General features: G+C 35.8%; 2 protein-coding genes across 3 annotated transcripts in view; one reads left to right on the top strand and one right to left on the bottom strand.

Moving 5' to 3' along the window:
• CENPN (centromere protein N) overlaps nucleotides 1-4345 on the bottom strand; it is a 45320-nt gene extending 40975 nt beyond the window's left edge. Inside the window, exon 1 of one of the 2 annotated variants that reach the window (XM_003757846.3) lies at nucleotides 4241-4345. The gene's annotated coding sequence lies outside the window, so the exon portion shown is untranslated. Of the gene's footprint in view, nucleotides 1-4046 lie in introns of both variants that reach the window. The other variant, XM_012539872.3, reaches the window with a different exon arrangement.
• Nucleotides 4346-4686: 341 nt separating this feature from the next.
• Nucleotides 4687-18233, top strand: CMC2 (C-X9-C motif containing 2). The gene is made up of 4 exons (XM_003757845.4): nucleotides 4687-4864; nucleotides 8150-8272; nucleotides 16723-16794; nucleotides 17575-18233. The coding sequence occupies exons 2-4, from the start codon at nucleotides 8192-8194 to the stop codon at nucleotides 17659-17661; spliced, it is 240 nt and encodes a 79-aa protein (XP_003757893.1). The 5' UTR covers nucleotides 4687-4864; nucleotides 8150-8191; the 3' UTR covers nucleotides 17662-18233.
• The last annotated feature ends 174 nt before the right edge of the window (nucleotides 18234-18407 follow it).

Below are 18407 nucleotides of genomic sequence, written 5' to 3'. Positions count from 1 at the left end.
GCTCTATCCCTCACTCCCATCCTCCTTAAATCTGCTCAACTGTCACTTGAAGTGTTCTCTGGAATGCCTACTTCCTAATTAACAAACTTGCTTTCATTTTTAACCTTTACTTTTGTCACTAAAAACCTGGCTCCCTTCTGATGACACTAAATCACTATCCACTTTTGGCTCCTCCTCTGTGGCCTATACTCAAATCCCATGTCTTTCCCATCTGTCTGCATCTGGTGCCTCCACTTCAACTCTCACTCAATTTTAAATTTTCTGCATTATGGTTTCCTCCTTCATCATTCAACTAAAACTACTCCAAAGTCATCAGTGGTTTCTGAAATGTTAGTCCTCATCCTTCTTGCCCTCTCTTTGATACTACTGATCACCTTCTCTTGATACTCATTTCTTTCTAGATTTTCATGACACTGTTCTCTACTGGTTCTCCTTCTAATTGTGTGACCAATCCTTCTCAATATCCCTTCTTTTGGCTTTGCTATCATAATATCCATTAACCATGGATGTCCTTTAAAGATCTGTCCTGTATCCTCTTCTCCCTCTATACCAAGGATTCTTTTTAAAAATTTAATAATATCCTTTCTCTCCACCATTTAATAGTATTTTATTTTTTCCAATTAGATGTAAAGATAGTTTTCAACATTCACTTTTATAAGAATATGAGTTCCAAATTTTTCCCTCCTATTCTCCAAGACAGCAAGCAATTTGATATAGGTTATACATGTGCAATCATTTTAAACATATCACCTTAGTAATGTTGTAAAAAAGAACCACAACTAAAGAAAAAACCACTAGAAAGAAAAAAACAAAAAGTGAAAATAATATGTTTCCATCTACATTCTTCTTCTCCATCTATCCTTCTCTGGATATAGATAACATTTTACATCACTAGTTTTTTGGAATCGTCTTGGATCACTGTGTTGCTGAGTAGAGCTGTGTATCATCAGACAATGTTGCTGTTACCATGGACAATGTTTGCCTAGTTTTGCTTGATTCATGTAAAGTCTTTCCAGTATATCAAGGGTTCTTAACCCTCTTTTGTGTCATGAACTGGTGAAACATGAACTTCTCAAAATAATATTTTTAAATACATACAACAAATCATATTAAATAGCTGCCAAATTAAAAAAAAAAATAAGGTCACAGAAACTCGGGTTAAAAAAAAACCCATATTATTACTTGATGTCTAATTATTATTTATCATTATTTATTTAGTTATTTCATCAACTCCCATAGGTTCAGCTGTCATCTCCCTCTTCCTTCACCCAGCCACAACCCTAATTCAGCCTTCCTTATCACTTGTATGGACAATTCCAACAGCCTGCATAGGCCTCTTTGCCTACTCTAATCCAAACTCCACTTAGCTGCCAACGTTATTTTTCCAAGATATAGGTCTTCTTATGTTACCTACTTACTCCCTTCAACAAGCTCCAATGACTCCCTATATGAAACTCCTCCACTAGCATTAAAGCTCTTCACAACTTTGCCCTTTCCATAGGACCTTTCCAGTTTTCTATTTTACCCTCCTCTCCAATCAAACTACCCAGGCCTACCTGCAAGTCCTCATATGACATACTCATACCTTTGATTGTTTATTGACTAGCCCCCATTCCTGAAATGTTAAATCCCCCTCCCGCTCTGTCCCGTTTTCCTTGGCTTTCTTCAAATCTTACCTTCTGTAGAGACTTTCTGGTTCCATCCAGCTGCTAATGCTTTCCTTTATCATCTATTTACACATATTTTGTAGATATTCAAATATATTGTCTTCTCTATTAGAATGTATATTCTTTGACTGACTTTTGCCTTTATTTGTATCTCTAGCACTCTGCATAGTGTTTGGCACATTTTGTTATTCTGTAAGGAATACTTGTTTCCTCCTTTGCTTCCTACTATAGCATACTGACAGCAATCTTTTCTAAACTCTCCATCCATCCTTCATATAACTGATAAAATAATCTTCCTAAAGTGAGTATTTAACCTTCCTTATTCCATTGCTCAAAATAGCTTTGAGTAACTTCCACTTTTCTCTAAAATATTATCTAATTAATTTATATTAATTATTTATCAATATAAATTAATTTATAAATATAAATATTAAAAATAATTTATATATTAACAGATATATATTTTATTATTTTATATATTTCCTAGAGAAGGATCTGAGACAAACAAGATCCAGCTCCAAAACAGCTTTCTTTCACCTGAAGGAAAATATTTCTTGCCTCCTTTCACATTACTTAACTTCATGGACTTTCAGCCAATTTATTTCTAGGATTTGAGATACCTTCTCCAAAACTTTAGCACTAGAAGGTTATATGAAGATTATATGCCTCCCTGAAGTGCATTCCTTCCTCACTATTTGCCTTTTCAGAATTACTGTATTTCTTCAAGGTTCAGTCTAGGTGCCACCACCTTCCCAATTCCCTTCAGATGAATGCCTTCCCACCTTCCTCATAAGGTAACCTTTCCTTTGCCGTTTCTTTTGCTCATTTTTACTTAGGGATCGCATCGTTAGTTACCTGACATAGTAAATAACGGTGCTAGACTTAAAAATCTGTAAGAACTAAGTTCAAATCCTGCCTCAGATGCTTTAACTGCCTAGTTATGACAATGGGAAGTCACTTAACCTTTACTTTTTTTCCCACTTGTTTCCTCATCTGTAAATATGGATAAATAATAAATCACCTACCTCCTAGAGAAAATGGGAGGGAAGGAACAAACACTTATTAAGTGCAAGACACAGTGCCAATCACTTTATAATTCTCATTTGACTCCCACAATCACCTTATGAGGTAAATTCTATTATTAATCCCATTTTATAGCTGAGAAATTCGGAAGTCAGAGTTTGATTTACCTAGGCTCACAAAACTAATCTGTTTATGAGGCTTAACTCTAAACCCAAAGCTCCACCTGCTGCACTTACTTAGCTTGCCTCAGTTCATAAGGACAAAATAGGCGGAGAGCACTTTACAAACTGTAAGCTATTCTTATGCTCCTTGTATCATATTCCCCTCTTCATCTAGGTACATGAATGTTATGGAATATTATTGTTCTGTAAGAAATGACCAGCAGGATGATTTCAGAAAGGCCTGGAGAGACTTACACGAACTAATGCTGAGTGAAATGAGCAGGGCCAGGAGATAATTATGTACTTCAACAACAATACTATATGATGATCAATTCTGATGGAAGTGGACTTCTTCGACAAAGACAAGATCCAACTTAGTTTTTGATCAAGGATGGACAGAAGCAGCTACACCCAAAGAAAGAACACTGGGAAATGAATGTAAACTGTTTGCATTTTTGTTCTTCCCAGGTTATTTTTACCTTCTGAATCCAATTCTCCCTGAGCAACAAGAGAACTGTTCGGTTCTGCACACATATATTGTACATAGGATATACTGTGACATATTTAACGTGTATAGGACTGCTTGCCATCTAGGGGAGGGGGTGGAGGGAGGGAGGGGAAAAATCGTTACAGAAGTGAGTGCAAGGGATAATGTTGTAAAAAAATCACCCTGGCATGGGTTCCGTCAATAAAGTTATTATAATAAAAAAAAAGAAGAAGAGTATGCCATTTTCACTCTTACATTCCCAGAGCTCCACATGGTGCCTTTCTTTGTTTCTGAGAAAGACCACAAGAGTACCAAGGGCCAGAGGCAAAGGCTCTAAAATCAAGGGCATCGGCTCGAACTCCGCTTCTAGCCCTCACTACCCGTGAGACCCAAGACGAGTCCCCAAACCTTCTCGGGTCTCAGGTCTCAGTTTCCTAACCTGTAACGAGAGAAGACTGGGCTAAATGGCATCATACGCCTCTTCCAGCTCTAGAACCATAAACTTACAGCCCGCGAACCCTCAATTTCCCGCAATGGGGAGAGACGGGGATGGAGGCGGGGAGCAGCCGCTCCCGCGTCACGTGACCCCTCCAGGTGACAAGAGGGCAAAGAGGGGAGGGGAGTAGGGGGTGGTGCGGGAGAGAGAAAAACGCGGCACAGCCTCGCGGCCGAGACGGATAGCAGCATAGCAACAACGTCTAAACCTACCCAGCTTAGAAGTCTCCGCTCCAGGCGCAGCAGAGAAGTTTCTCAAAGAGCAGCTCCGTGAGGAGAGACAGAAATCCCGGGAAACCTTAGAGCTCCCCAAACTTCCCCCCGCAGACCGCCGCGCTTCTATGACTGTGACCGAAGACCAACACTTCGCTCAGTGGGTCAGGGCCAACCCCCGGCACCTTGCTTACCTAAGCTCCCGCAGCACCCGCCTCCTGAGTCCGCATAACGTTCGCGGATCGCGCCAGACCAGGGCACGTCCCTCTTGCCTTCAAACTCCACCAATTGGGGCTTACGCTGTCTGCAAAGGCGCGTCCCACCCACCGTGACCCTGGAGTTGGGAAATACCATCGTCCTGTAGTGGGGGGGTGGCAGAAACTACCGAAGCGCCGGTTCCTGTCTGCTCAGCGAGACGGCCCTCTTAAGCTTGAACACAGGAGGTTTATTTTGGAGGATACATTCGTATGTTTTTCTGAAGAGAAATTATGGAGAAAAGGGAGCTTTTTGACCTTGGGAGCCGCAACACTTCCCCAGCGTCCCTAGGAAAGTCGCTCGGACCTGGTGCGAGATCTACGTGGAGACGCCCGGCTCCTCCGGGGGAGGACTCGCAGGCCCAAGTTTCTGGCTCGCGGACTAAGTGCCGGAATTGGCTGGTATCTCTTTCAACGTCATCTCCGAACTGTTTCCCCGCCTCCCTCCCCCCCTTGTAGGCTACTATTTGACCTCGCGTGTCAGAGGTCTCCGCGGCCTCCTCTCCGGAGTCAGGCTGCGGCTTTGCGGGTGTGCCGCTCGGGGCTTCCTCCCTGCCTCCTGAGGTGAGATTCGGGCCCGCGCTTTCCAGGCGGAATGGTTTCGGGGCCCTTGAGTTTTCAGTCTAAATTTACCGAGGACTTTAGACGTTCTCCGGCCCACCCACCCTAACAACCCTATTCCTCACGCCGTCGAGGAAAGGAGGCCCAGAGAAGGTGTTGGGCTTGCCCTAAGGTCACCAAGCTGGGGGCCAGCCTCAACTTCTCGTTTAAACTCGCGTTCTCGGAAACTGGCGCGCCTCTTTTTTTTCTTATTACAGACGGGGAAAGAAATAAACACTTATTAAACGCCTACTATATGTCAAGCGCTGTGTCCTCCCCACAATCCTGGAAGACGGGGCCATTAATCCCATTTTACAGTTGGGGAAACGGAACAAACCTCGAGGTTGAAAGTTCTTAAATGTGTTTTTTGAGTCTGCTTTTTCGGACCCAGACCCAGAATTTTGAGCCTACGTATCTTCTTTTGAATTAATTAATCCCAAATTTATGTAAATATATGCATTTTTTAAAATAATTATTTGTCTTTTTTTTTTTTTATCGCCTAAATATTCTCTGTCCTTTCCCTCTGAGTGGGAGCATCCCTTACGTAGGATTCTTAATCTTTTTAGTTTTCTTCCCCCAGCCCCTCCCTTGATAAGTCTGTTGAAGCCAATGGAACTCTTCTCAGAATGCTGTTTTTAAATGCATAAGATAAAATGTAACAGAAAGCTAGTTATACTATATATGTTTATTTTTATTTATTTATTTAAGAAAATAAGTTCAGATTCCTCAGGGTAAGAATCCCTGCTTTAGCAAAATTTTAAAAATAAGGTCAACAAAATTAGCCAATATGTTGGAAAAAATGTCAGTTACATGGTCCCCTACTCTGCAAAATGTGGAAAGTGCATCTTTTTCAAAAAAAATATCAGAATACCACACAATGTCAATTTTTTTGTTTATGTCTTTACATTTTTGGCAGGCTTTGTGTGTGGTTTTCTTAATTTTACTCAATTTATTCACATTTAATTTAATCAGTTTATTTAATTTTAGGTCATTTCATGTCTTTCCAGGCTTGTGTGTACATTAAGTGAACTATTCTTTAAACCTCCACTTAAAGTTCTCTGTATAATGGAAATTGGCAGGGTTGGGGAAGTGGCAGCGCCTAGATGGGATTACAGACTGGAGAAGAAATTTTGATTGAGGAGGGACACGATGAGATTTGCTGAGTGAGGCAAAAGGTCTCTAGGTGACTGAGATGGCCCCAAACCCCCTGGTGCACTGCTTTCAACTGGAAAGATTTTTTAAGGGGGGATTTGGGTAAGGAATTGGGAAGACTTGGGAGCTGGGTAGAGGATCCACAGTGCTGTTCAGTAAAGGAAACACAAGTGCATTTTTCAGAATTCAAGACAAACTTACTAATGCAAATTTAGGTGAGAGCCATTTGTATATAGTACCTTGTAATACTCCATTGCATTCATTATTAGTTGTTTAGCCAACATTCCAGTCAGCGCGCATCTACTTTGTTTCCAGTTACTTGCTTTCACAAAACTAATTCCATCATTAATTCTGAGGGCTATTAGACATTTAACAGTTAAATTAAAGCACAAAACACTAATTTTAGTTTAGAATTTTAGAATTTGGGTTTAGGCTTATAAAATTTGATTAAACTTGTCTCTCATAGAGAGTTCACATAGTGTCATAGAGGTTAGAGTCTAATAGAGAACAACTACAAGTAACTGATGAGATGTACAATTACACCCTTTAATATTTGAAGGTGAATTGGTTATAAAGTCCAGAAAGACATCCTAAGAGAAATGGCATTTGAACAGGGATACAGAGAATTGGTAAGAATTGTATAAAAAGAGGCAAAAAATGAGAATGGTGTGCATTTCAGATTTAAGCACAGCATTTGTGAAAGCATGGAGCTTGAAAATTGGATGTTGGAGGGGAACAGCTAGCTACTAGCAATTCATTTTGTTGGGAAATAGAATGTGTAAAAAATCTATGATCCTATGAAGCTAAATAACCTTCATTTCATCTTCATCACCCAAAAGGCAAGTCCTTTGTGTTAACTATAGTAATAATAGCATTTATAGAGCACTTTAAGGTATATAAGCATTTTACGTATTATAAATTTAGCTCCCTATAATAACTCTGTGATATTTGTGATGTTAGTATTCTTGTCTTACAAACAAGGAACCTAAGGCTTAGAGAGGTTTAAGGGATTGGTTTAGGGTCACTTAGCTAATGAAATGAACACCCCCTGAATTCAGGTGGTTTTGACTTGAGTCTTGTTCTCTTGCCATTGCAATATTTAGCTGCTGAGGCTTTTAGAATTCTGTTTACTAACTTCTTGTATTCCAAATTGGTCACCTGAGCATTAACCACAAACACTGTTTATTTCTTATTTTTGCCCCAGTATTTATACTGATCATTACTTTTTTTTTTTGAGGCTTTCAATGTCTTCATTTCTGTGTCTTGTGAATCTTTATTTAGCACCATTTACTTGACACCCATTTTTACATTTTATATATATATATATTGTTTCTATTTTACATATATGTACATTAATTGCTTGTTTTATAATTATTTTAAAGAAAATAATTGACTTTATTAAATGATTGAATCATTTATTTAAAATTTTCATATTTCCATAAAAGTTTTGTTTGTCAATTCAGCAGTAAATAAATGATACCATTAATTCCATATTTCATTTTCATTGTTATTTCTAAATCAACATTAGCATCACCTTAGTAATAATAATTTGATACTGTTAATACAATGATGTCTCATCAATCAAATGATATCCTCAGAACTTCCAGAAAATCATTGGAATTGTACAAGCATAGTAGGGAAGAGCTCTGATTTCCTTATTACAAAGATTTACCCATAACTTTCTAGGGAAATATAGTATATATTGGGAAATGAGGGGGATGTGATCCTCTTTAGGTATTATTAACTATAGTAGCTTATTAAGTAAGTTAAATTTCTTGAAAGAAATTCTTGTAGTCCTGAAAGTTATTGGTATATTTAAGTATTTTGCTTTAAAACTTTGTCTTTAAGCTCTATGAAAGACAGAATCATTGTAAGAATGGAGTTTATTCTGCGGGACCCAGAATTAAGCCAAATGAATAAAGATATTGAATGAAATTTTTCTGATTCAGGGGACAGCTTGACACTTAAGGAATTTTAAGTATTTCTGTTTGTATTCTGATAAGGTTAATGTATGCTGCTAACTGGAAACAGTATAAAGAAGCAAGTGTATTAGCATTTGCAATGTATGCATATTTTAAGGTTCTGCTCTGTTAACAGGTGGAAAATTTCCACGTGTGGGTTTACCGTCCTTAACTAAAGATGCATCCTGACTTATCTCCACACCTGCACACTGAGGAATGTAACACTTTAATTAACCTATTAAAAGAATGCCACAAAAAGGTAAGAATTTTTAAAAATGTAATTTAGTTGAAGATAGTTATTCTTGGGTGTTATTAAAGAATCATATTATTAGATGTTCTTATTACCCTGATTGCATTAGTCACAGCTATCTATACCAATAGGAAAGATAATATAGTGTGGACAGTACTAAATCTTTTTGTTTGTCTTTGGAATTGATAATTCAAACAAAATAATAAATTTAATATTTTTGCTTTATCAGAGTATTTTTAATTTAATAGTCATTGAAAGTTATCCTGAGGAGAAGCACCTGTTTTTTTTGAGGGGGAGGAACTTTAAAATTATCTTTGGTCAAGTTTGACCCAAATGATTGTGTTAAAGAAGACTGTAGGATTCTCTGAACTTGTTTTTTAGCTCAGAATATGCAGGAGGTCCTACCTAAGCTAACGTTATGTATTGCTTGTATCCCAAGCTGGATTCTCTGTGTGTCCTTGAGAATCTAGATGGTCATCAGTCAGCCTGTCCTAGACTGGGAAATTACTTGTGCTTCTGGGATTCCTTTAGATTAACAGACCTTCCTATCTTAATGGTGTAACAGTTCCCAAGGGAAAAGAATTCAACTTTTGCCAACACCTTGCTCTCAAGGGAGGTTTTTTGGTCCTTTTCCCACTTATATAGCACTTTTTCCCCTTCTGTACCACATTCTTTTTTAAGTGAAGATTTCTGTTTTCTTCTTCCTTTATTGTACTTTCATAAGTATGCAAACTTTTATGTGGATTGTAAACTCTGAGTTCCACATTCATTTTTAATTTTCTTGTAATGAATCTATTTTTCACATAAGTTTCATGAAGTTGTGATTTCCTGTTGACAATTGGTAACACCACATGGTTATAAACAATCCCCTACAATTCGTCTGCTAAGTCATAGATGGGAGGTACTTTGTTGGTGAAGGGTATTCTATACCAGTTTTCCCTCATTAACAAAAAAGACTAATCAGTCCTTTGAGTATTTATATGAATATGAAATAACATGTATGGTGGGAAGAATACTGGCATAGATTTTAAAAATTTAGATTCTAGTTCCAGCTTTGTTAGTTTTGTGATTTCAAGTTATTTTACTTCTTTGGCAGCTGCTTTCATCTTCTGTAAATAAGGGTCTGTCTTTACATTATCAAAATTTCTGAGGCTTTCTATTGGTACTATCTTATTTAATAATGAAAAGCTGTGTTTTCTTGACTTTTTGTAAATTGGTACTTTTAAAACCATAGAAATAAAATAGTAAATTAAATTTTTATTCCATTTCATTACACCCTGCATATTGTGGGTATCCCAAATAAAATTTGAGATAATTGCTAATGTCAAAAGATATACTTACAAAGGGAACAAAATTGAGAATTAACATTTTAGGACAAATTCAACTTTGCATTTTCTCTAGAAGCTTTTTTTTTTTCCCCCTGAGGCAGTTGGGGTTAGGTGATTTGCCCAGGATCACAAGCCAGGGCATGTTAAGTGTTTAAGGTCAGATTTGAACTCAGGTCTTCCTGACTTCAGGACTGATGCTCTATCCTCTGCAGAGCTTTTTTATAGGAAAAAAAAAATCAAAGAAAACAACTCTTCTGATTGGCTATACTAACAGTATTTTCTAACAGCAAAACATTTTACTAATAGGCTACAGGAAATTTAGGAGTAAAATATTCTCATCATTAGAAACAATTATAATTGGAGTAAAAAATATTCTCATTAAGAAACTTATACTTTAGGTCAAGGGTCCTCAAACTACGGCCCTTGGGCCAGATGCGGCAGCTGAGGACATTTATCCCCCTCACCCACGGTTGTGAAGTTTATTTATTTAAAGGCCCACAAAACAAGTTTTTGTTTTTCTATAGTCCAGCCCTCCAATAGTCTGAGGGACAGTGAACTGGCCCCCTATTGAAAAAGTTTGAGGACCCCTGCTTCAGGTGTTAATATGGTTCAGACATTTCAAGCAAGATACCAGTGATACACAATAGTGTCAATTAAATCAGAATATAGATATTTAAACTGTAATTAAGAAAATTAAGAAAACATAGAATATAGGGCATAAGAAGTTTTCAGATAAACACTTAATTTTTTTTTTCTTTCCCAGTATAGTAGAGCAGTCCTGTTTAGAAACAAGATGGAGCTATTTAAATTCATACTATTGGTAAACTCCATTTTGCCATGATATCTACTGAGTTTCAGAAACATGCAGCAGCATTCCCTTTGATCCTACAATACTCTTACTAGGATTGTATCCCAAAGAGATCATAAAGGGGAAAGGACCCACATGTACAATGTTTACAATAGCTCTCTTTGTGGTGGCAAAGAATTGGAAATTGAGGGGATGCTTATCAATTGGGGATAGGCTAAAAATTGTGGTGTATGAATATAATGGAAATTATTGCTCTATAAGAAATGATAAGCAAGTGGATTTTAGAAAAACCTGGAAAAATTTATGCTGAATGAAGTAAGCAGAATCAGGAGAACATTGTACATGGTAATAGAAAGATAATGTGAGTGATGATCAGTTATGATAGACTTAACTCTTCTCAGCAATACAGTGATCCAAGACTATTCCAAAAGACTCATGATGGAAAATGCTATCTACATGCAAAGAAAGAACTATGGATTCTACATGCAGATCGAAGCATACTATATATTCACTTTTGTTTTTCCCTTTTGTTCTGATTTTTTTACATTATTAATTTGTTTAATATGATCATACATACATAACCTATATCAGATTTCTTGCCATCTTGGTAGGGGAAAAGGGAGGAAAAAATTTTGGAACTCAAATCTTACAAGGCCAGATGACTTGAGATAAGAGCCTCTTGTTCTTTCATGAACTATAGAATAAACAATTTTTTTTTTTTTTTTTTTTTTTTTTTTTTTTTTAGAGAATTTAAGGATCTAAAAAGTTGAAGCCCTTGAGTCCTTGGTTGGTCCTACTGACCACTCATTCTATTTGATAGTGTTTTGTTGTATCTTAGCTAATAGGAATATAATTATTATTCTCATTTCTGAGGGTGGGGGTGCTAGTTGTTTCAAGGACTTCAATTGTTGATAAGTCCTAGAAAAATAAAGAAAAACGTATCTTTGATCTGCATTCAGGGTCTACCAGTTCTTTCTCTGGAGATGGACAGTAACTTTAATCACAAATTCTACAGAATTGTTTTGTATCATTGTAATACTGGGAATGGCTAAGTTATTTATAGTAGATCATCATAACAGTATTGCTATTACTAGGAACAACGTTCTCCTGGTTCTCCCCATTTTACTTTGCATCAATTCATGAGTCTAGGTTTTTCTGAGAGTATCCTCATTTCTTAAAGCACAATAACATTCCTTCATAATCACATGCAGCAACTTGTTAAGCCATTCCCCAATTGATGGACATCTCAATTTCTAGTTCTTTGTAGCCACTAAGAGAGATGCCATAAATATTTTTGTACATTTAAATCCTTTTTTGGTTTTTTTATCTTTTTGAGATATAGACCTAGTAGTGGTATTGCTTGATCAAAGGGCTTCGGTGGTTTTATAGCCCTTTGGCCATAGTTCCAAATTGCTCCCCAGAATGGCTGACTCACTAGACATCAGTGTTTTGATTTCCCCACATTTCTTCCAACATTTGTTATTTTCCTTTTCTTTCATAATAAACAATTTGACAGATGTGAGGGAGTAATTCAAAGTTGTTTTAATTTTTATTTTTCTCATCAGTAGTGATTTTAGAATATTTTTAAAAAGCTGTCTTGTCTAAGTTTTCTCCTGTTCAAATCCCTAGTTCCTTCAACCTATTTTTGTAATGTTAACTCACAACCCTTTGTGATCTTGATGGTTCTCTTGACACTCTCCAGATTTTCCTTTTCCTCAAATTCAGATGCCCCTAATTGAACACAATAGTTAACAAATATATTCTTTCTACATTTGAATCCAGAGTAATGATCACCCCTCTGTCCTATAAGATAAAACCTCCTTTAATGAAATCCAATTTTTCATTTATTTATTTTTGGTTACAGCCTCACAGTATTTCCTATTACTGAGCCTACAGTTTATTAAAACCTACAATTCAGAGAAGGTTTTGTAAATCGGCTTCCCCTGTCCTAAATTTGTGAAATTGATTTTTGGAATCACTGTGGAAAAGCTTTACATTTCTAGTGAATTGCTTTTTAGAAAAGTTCAGTATTCTAACCCAAAAGTGTCAGACATATGGCTCACTACACTCTTGAATATAAAACCAAATAAATGTAATTGGGAAATATTAACAAAATAAATAAAAATAGAACAAAACATAATGTTAATATATAGTTTTTTAAGTCAGTCTGTGCCTGCAGAAATTGTTTTACACTATTTGGTGGTCTACATTTCTGTTTCATTTTGACACCACTGCTTTAGCCTGTCAAGATCTTTTTGGATGTTGACTGTGATTCAGAAGTATTGTCTTTCAGTTCCAACTTTGTGTCATCTGTAAATTTGATAAATACATCATCTACTACTACATAAATACACCTTTATTCAAGTAATTTGAGAAAAATGTTTCATAGCACAGAGTCCAAGTACCACTCCCTGAGGCACTACTATGGAGAGACTTCCAATTTGACATTGATCCATTAATTACCACTCTTTGTTATCCTGCCATTCAACCAATTCCAAATCCATGATTATATAATAATCTAACATATCTCTCCAGATTTTCTACAATAATAATTTGAGATTTTAAACATTTCCCCATTCTTCTATCATTTCATAACTTTGTCAGAAAAGTAAATTAGACGAGGCATAGCCTGTCTTTAATGAAGATTTACTAGCACTTTTATAATTGTTGTTTCCTTTTGGAGATATTCAACAATCTCGTTAGTGATCCAGTTTAGAATTTTCTTTCAAATTTGAAGTCAAATTCATTGGTTTATCAATTAAAAACTATCCTAATCCCATTTTTGAAAATCAACACAGAACTTGGCTAGCTTCAATTTTGTTTCCTCTCTCTCTTTTTCCATGATCTTTCAACTGTTTCTGATAGTGACTCAGCAGTCACATCTGCCACCCTGGGAAGGAATGGTTCCTTTGCTTCAAGATGCTTTGTCTCATCATTTCTATCCCAACAATCAATTTCACCATTTTAGTAAGAATCCTATCCAGTACTGTCCCTTATTAGTTCCTCCCCTTTTTGAAGGCATAAATTATCATTTAGGCAAATTAGGAGATAATCAATATTAATAATTTTGGCTGAGAGAGCACCAGTAGATATCTAGTGCTTCCATTCCCTACTGGATCATGCTTGTGCCCTTTATTTGTTTCCCAAACTCATTTATTTCTTCCTTCAGTCTAGATGGTCTCTAGTATATTTCAGAGAAAAAATTTTTGTTTCTCCTTCCATTAACCTTCATCCAAATATTCTCCATTATACTTTGTCACTATACTTTGAGGGTGACAAAGTATATCTTCTTAATATGTACTTAATATGTACTTTCCACCCTTTTTTATCTATTTTGTTTCTTTTGATTAATATTATACCAATCTAGAAGTATATTTTCATCCCTCCTAGTCTTATGAGGTATGACCTACTCAATGAGGTAAAATTCTCCTATTTTCTTTTACTTACCACCTAGTGTTTAGTGTTTGAAGTTCTGGATTTTACAATAGATTGTTTTCTTGGATTTTGCTCCTATTACTTTATTGATACCTAAAATTGACATTCTTTCATTATTGTTACTCTATATAGTTTCTGGCTTCATAGTTATGATTGTGTTGCATACACACCCATACATATATACACCTGTAAAACATGGCAATTTTCTTTCAGTCTTGTAACCTTTTTAGTTTATGCACTTTTTTCTTTGTATTTCCAAGATATGCACCAAATGTGTTTTTATCAGCATTTGTTATGTATAAGAACTTCATGTCTGGAAGAAGTCATTCTTCTTTGTATTATTAGATGCTACCATCTTAATCAATTATTTACTTCCTTACTTTTTTTTTTCCCTATATCCCTTGCTTTTAGTGGACAACAGTGAAGAAATCACAAGTTAAATCTTATCCGATGTATAGCACATCTCTCACAACACATTCTTTTTTTATTTATTTAATAGCCTTTTATTTACAGGTTATATGCATGGGTAACTTTACAGCATTAACAATTGCCAAACCTCTTGTTCCAATTTTTCACCTCTTACCCCTCATCCCCTCCCCCAGATGGCAAGATGACCAGTAGATGTTAAATACATTAAAATATAAATTAGATACACAATAAGTATACATGACCAAACCGTTATTTTGCTGTACAAAATGAATCAGACTCTGAAATATTGTACAATTAGCTTGTGAAGGAAATCAAAAATGCAGGTGGGCATAAATATAGGGATTGGGAATTCAATGTAATGGTTTTTAGTAATCTCCCAGAGTTCTTTCTCTGGGCGTAGCTGGTTCAGTTCATTACTGCTCCATTGGAAATGATTTGGTTGATCTCATTGCTGAGGATGGCCTGGTCCATCAGAACTGGTCATCATATAGTATTGTTGTTGAAGTATATAATGATCTCCTGGTCCTGCTCATTTCACTCAGCATCAGTTCGTGTAAGTCTCTCCAGGCCTTTCTGAAATCATCCTGTTGGTCATTTCTTACAGAACAGTAATATTCCATAATATTCATATACCACAATTTATTCAGCCATTCTCCAACTGATGGACATCCATTCAGTTTCCAGTTTCTAGCCACTACAAAAAGGGCTGCCACAAACATTCGTGCACATACAGGTCCCTTTCCCTTCTTTATAATCTCTTTGGGATATAAGCCCAATACTTGCAAGTATTAAGTGTTCCACTGGTTTTTTTTGTTTTTTTTTTTGTTTTTTTTAATTTAATTTAATTTTTTTTATTTTTATTTTTTATTTTTTATTTTTTTATTTAATAGCCTTTTATTTACAGGATTTATACATGGGTAACTTTACAGCATTAACAATTGCCAAACCTCTTGTTCCAATTTTTCACCTCTTACCCCCCACCCTCCCTAGATGGCAGGATGACCAGTAGATGTTAAATATATTAAAATATAACTTAGATACACAATAAGTATACATGACCAAAACATTATTTTGCTGTACAAAAGAATCAGACTCTGAATTATTGTACAATTAGCTTGTAAGGAAATCAAAATGCATGTGTGCATAAATATAGGGATTGGGAATTTAATGTAATGGTTTTTAGTCATCTCCCAGAGTTCTTTTTCTGGGCATAGCTAGCTCAGTTCATTACTGCTCCATTAGAAATGATTTGGTTGATCTCGTTGCTGAGGATGGCCTGGTCCATCAGAACTGGTCATCATCTAGTATTGTTGTTGAAGTATATAATGATCTCCTGGTCCTGCTCATTTCACTCAGCATCAGTTCGTGTAAGTCTCTCCAGGCCTTTCTGAAATCATCCTGTTGGTCATTTCTTACAGAACAGTAATATTCCATAATATTCATATACCACAATTTATTCAGCCATTCTCCAACTGATGGACATCCATTCAGTTTCCAGTTTCTAGCCACTACAAAAAGGGCTGCCACAAACATTCGTGCACATACAGGTCCCTTTCCCTTCTTTATAATCTCTTTGGGATATAAGCCCAATACTTGCAAGTATTAAGTGTTCCACTGTTTTGAGTTCAGTTCTTAACACTTAAAACTATTGAATGTTGATCCCCCTCCTTCATGCATTTATTAAGCAACCCATACTCCAAAGTAGTATATGTTTTTGGTTGCTCTCTGAAGCAGGTTGCCTTTATTTCCTTTAAAAAAGCATGATTTTAACATTGCAGTTACTATCATTTCATGGATAAATTTTGTAATATTGTCTTGTTCTGGCATTCAGTCATGTCCTGGCTTTTCATGGACCAGTGGACTATAACCAAGCAGGCTGTCTGTCCAAGTTCATATTCATTGTTTTCATGTTTCTAAGAGGAGATATTGGGAATAATTAATTGGAACTTCCTTCTTTGATAGGATTTTAATAAATTAATGAAGTAATCTTAATGGGTGGGAATTAATATACCTCCCCAAAAAAGAACCTTGTGTTGTTTTGGTAAGATAGGCCCAGATGGATCTATTTAAGAATTTAGACAATTTTAATTAACTATCATCAGATTAATGAGAGACAGTCTTGGTTTCATTCATAGAGAGCTTGCTGCAGAATCAGGAAAGCCTGAATTCAAGTCTGACCTTGATGCCTGCTAGCTTTGTGGTCCCATGCAAATAACATCTTAGGAAACTGCCTAAGAGCAGGTGTTGGTTGACTTTCATTGTTAGAAGTACTTTCATTGTTAGAAGTTCCTTATCAAGATTTCCTTATACTAATGAATTCATACATTGATTTGTTTGTTTGTTTTTTAAATGAAGTTGACACATAAATGGAGAATTATATAAGAATTATCTAAATGTATTTTATACAACAGACTTTTCCATTTTATTAATAAAATAATTTTGTGGGTTTTGTGTTACAGCACAGTGTCCTGAAATTTTTTGGTCACTGTAATGATCTTGATCGTGAGATGCGGAAATGCCTTAAAAAAGAGGTAAAGCCATGTTAGAGCACTGAAAGGTAGAAAAGAAGCCACCAAAAGAATTTCCTTTTTCTCCAAGAAGTCCCCTGGGGGCTCCCTCCTTTCTCATCAAGTGCAGAAGGTGTATGATTTTTTTTGTATTATATTTAAAGTGTGACTATTCAAATGGCTATCTCATTCTCTAATATCTCAAGAAAGGAGAGAATAACTTTAAATTTTTTCAAATGAAAAATGCAGCAGTAACCAGACAAAATTGCTGCTCTGAAATAAGGATAAAAGTAGTCACCATCCTTTGGATCAGAGTGTAAACATTGGTAAAAGGGCTAGAGACTATTTAGAGGAAGATCCATGAAAGAAATTGGGTAAGATAAAACATAAGTGGAACACATGATAGCCATTTTCAAAGAGCAAAGTATTTTCTTCTGTATCTCCAAAAGAAATTTCGGGAGTAAATTACAAGGAGACATATTTAAGCTTAGTATAAAGAAGAGCTAACAATAGACAACTGCAAATACTCAAGTTCAGGCTAGATAGATGATAATATATATTATGGATGCTGTAATAAAAGGGATTTGTGATTCTGGTAAGAAGTTAAACTAAAGGACCTCCAAAATGTCTCTTTTAATTCCTAAATTCTTTGCAAGTAAGAAATGGGAAATGTGGAATAAATTATTTTAAAAATTTCTCTTTTAAATGATAAATCCAACCGGAGCTTCAGTGAAATTCAGTGATATATTTAGGCTGCCTTTATTTTTCACACTATCTTCTCCCCATTGTTTGTCTGTCTTCCAGTATGCAGAAAGGAGAGCCAAAAGCAGAGAATTTGGAGAAGCTAAGCGACGGAAATTTTCTAATATTTCAGAAGAGTCAGAGAATTGAGTTTTGCTTTCACTGCACATCTTGACTGATGAATGAATATCTGGACATTTAGCTAGTAGCTGGAAAAATGTCACTATGTTTGAATTCAATGTCACTTAAATAGTGACCTCTTTTATTAACTACAGAGATATTTAGAAACTGCTAGTATAAGATTCTTGTGGTTACAAGACTACAAGACTGAACCTTCCTGGCCATCAACAAAACATCAACATTTGAATAATGGCTATTTTTTAATTGCCTAAGAAAATCATTTTTCTCTTAGGGTTTACTAACCTTCAGAAGAGGGATAAGGAGAGGTGAAGGAGAGATATTGTTTATCAGCCTTCCCTTCAACGCAACATAAAAAATATTTCACTTCAATACCTGAAAGTGTCATTGTTCCATTTATAAGACCTCAGCCAACTTTTACACCTTAGTAAACAGTTTTCATGAGTTGTGGCTGAAAAAATATTTTTTTAATAGGTAGTAGAATATGCTGAGCCACGGAGAGTCCTGAGAATCTTTAGATGAAGATAAAAATGTTTTGTCTTATCTGTACATTTTCCTCAGTGATTAAAAATTTGTAATACAAATTGTGATGTCATACTTTTCTTTGGTTTCCAAGATACTTTTTTGATAAGTTTAGCTTTTGTCTAGTTATAGAAATAACCATAGACATGAAAATATTTTAAGAAGTTGGAGAATTGGGTGAAGTATTAATAAACATTCATTAAATATGCCATTGCCAGCACATTAATATTGTCATA

The sequence above is a fragment of the Sarcophilus harrisii genome, chromosome 2 (assembly GCF_902635505.1).
Source record: "Sarcophilus harrisii chromosome 2, mSarHar1.11, whole genome shotgun sequence".
In the NCBI taxonomy this organism is placed as follows: domain Eukaryota; kingdom Metazoa; phylum Chordata; class Mammalia; order Dasyuromorphia; family Dasyuridae; genus Sarcophilus; species Sarcophilus harrisii.
Note: the sequence above shows the minus strand (reverse complement) of the source record. Positions and strands in the feature narration are given on the sequence as shown.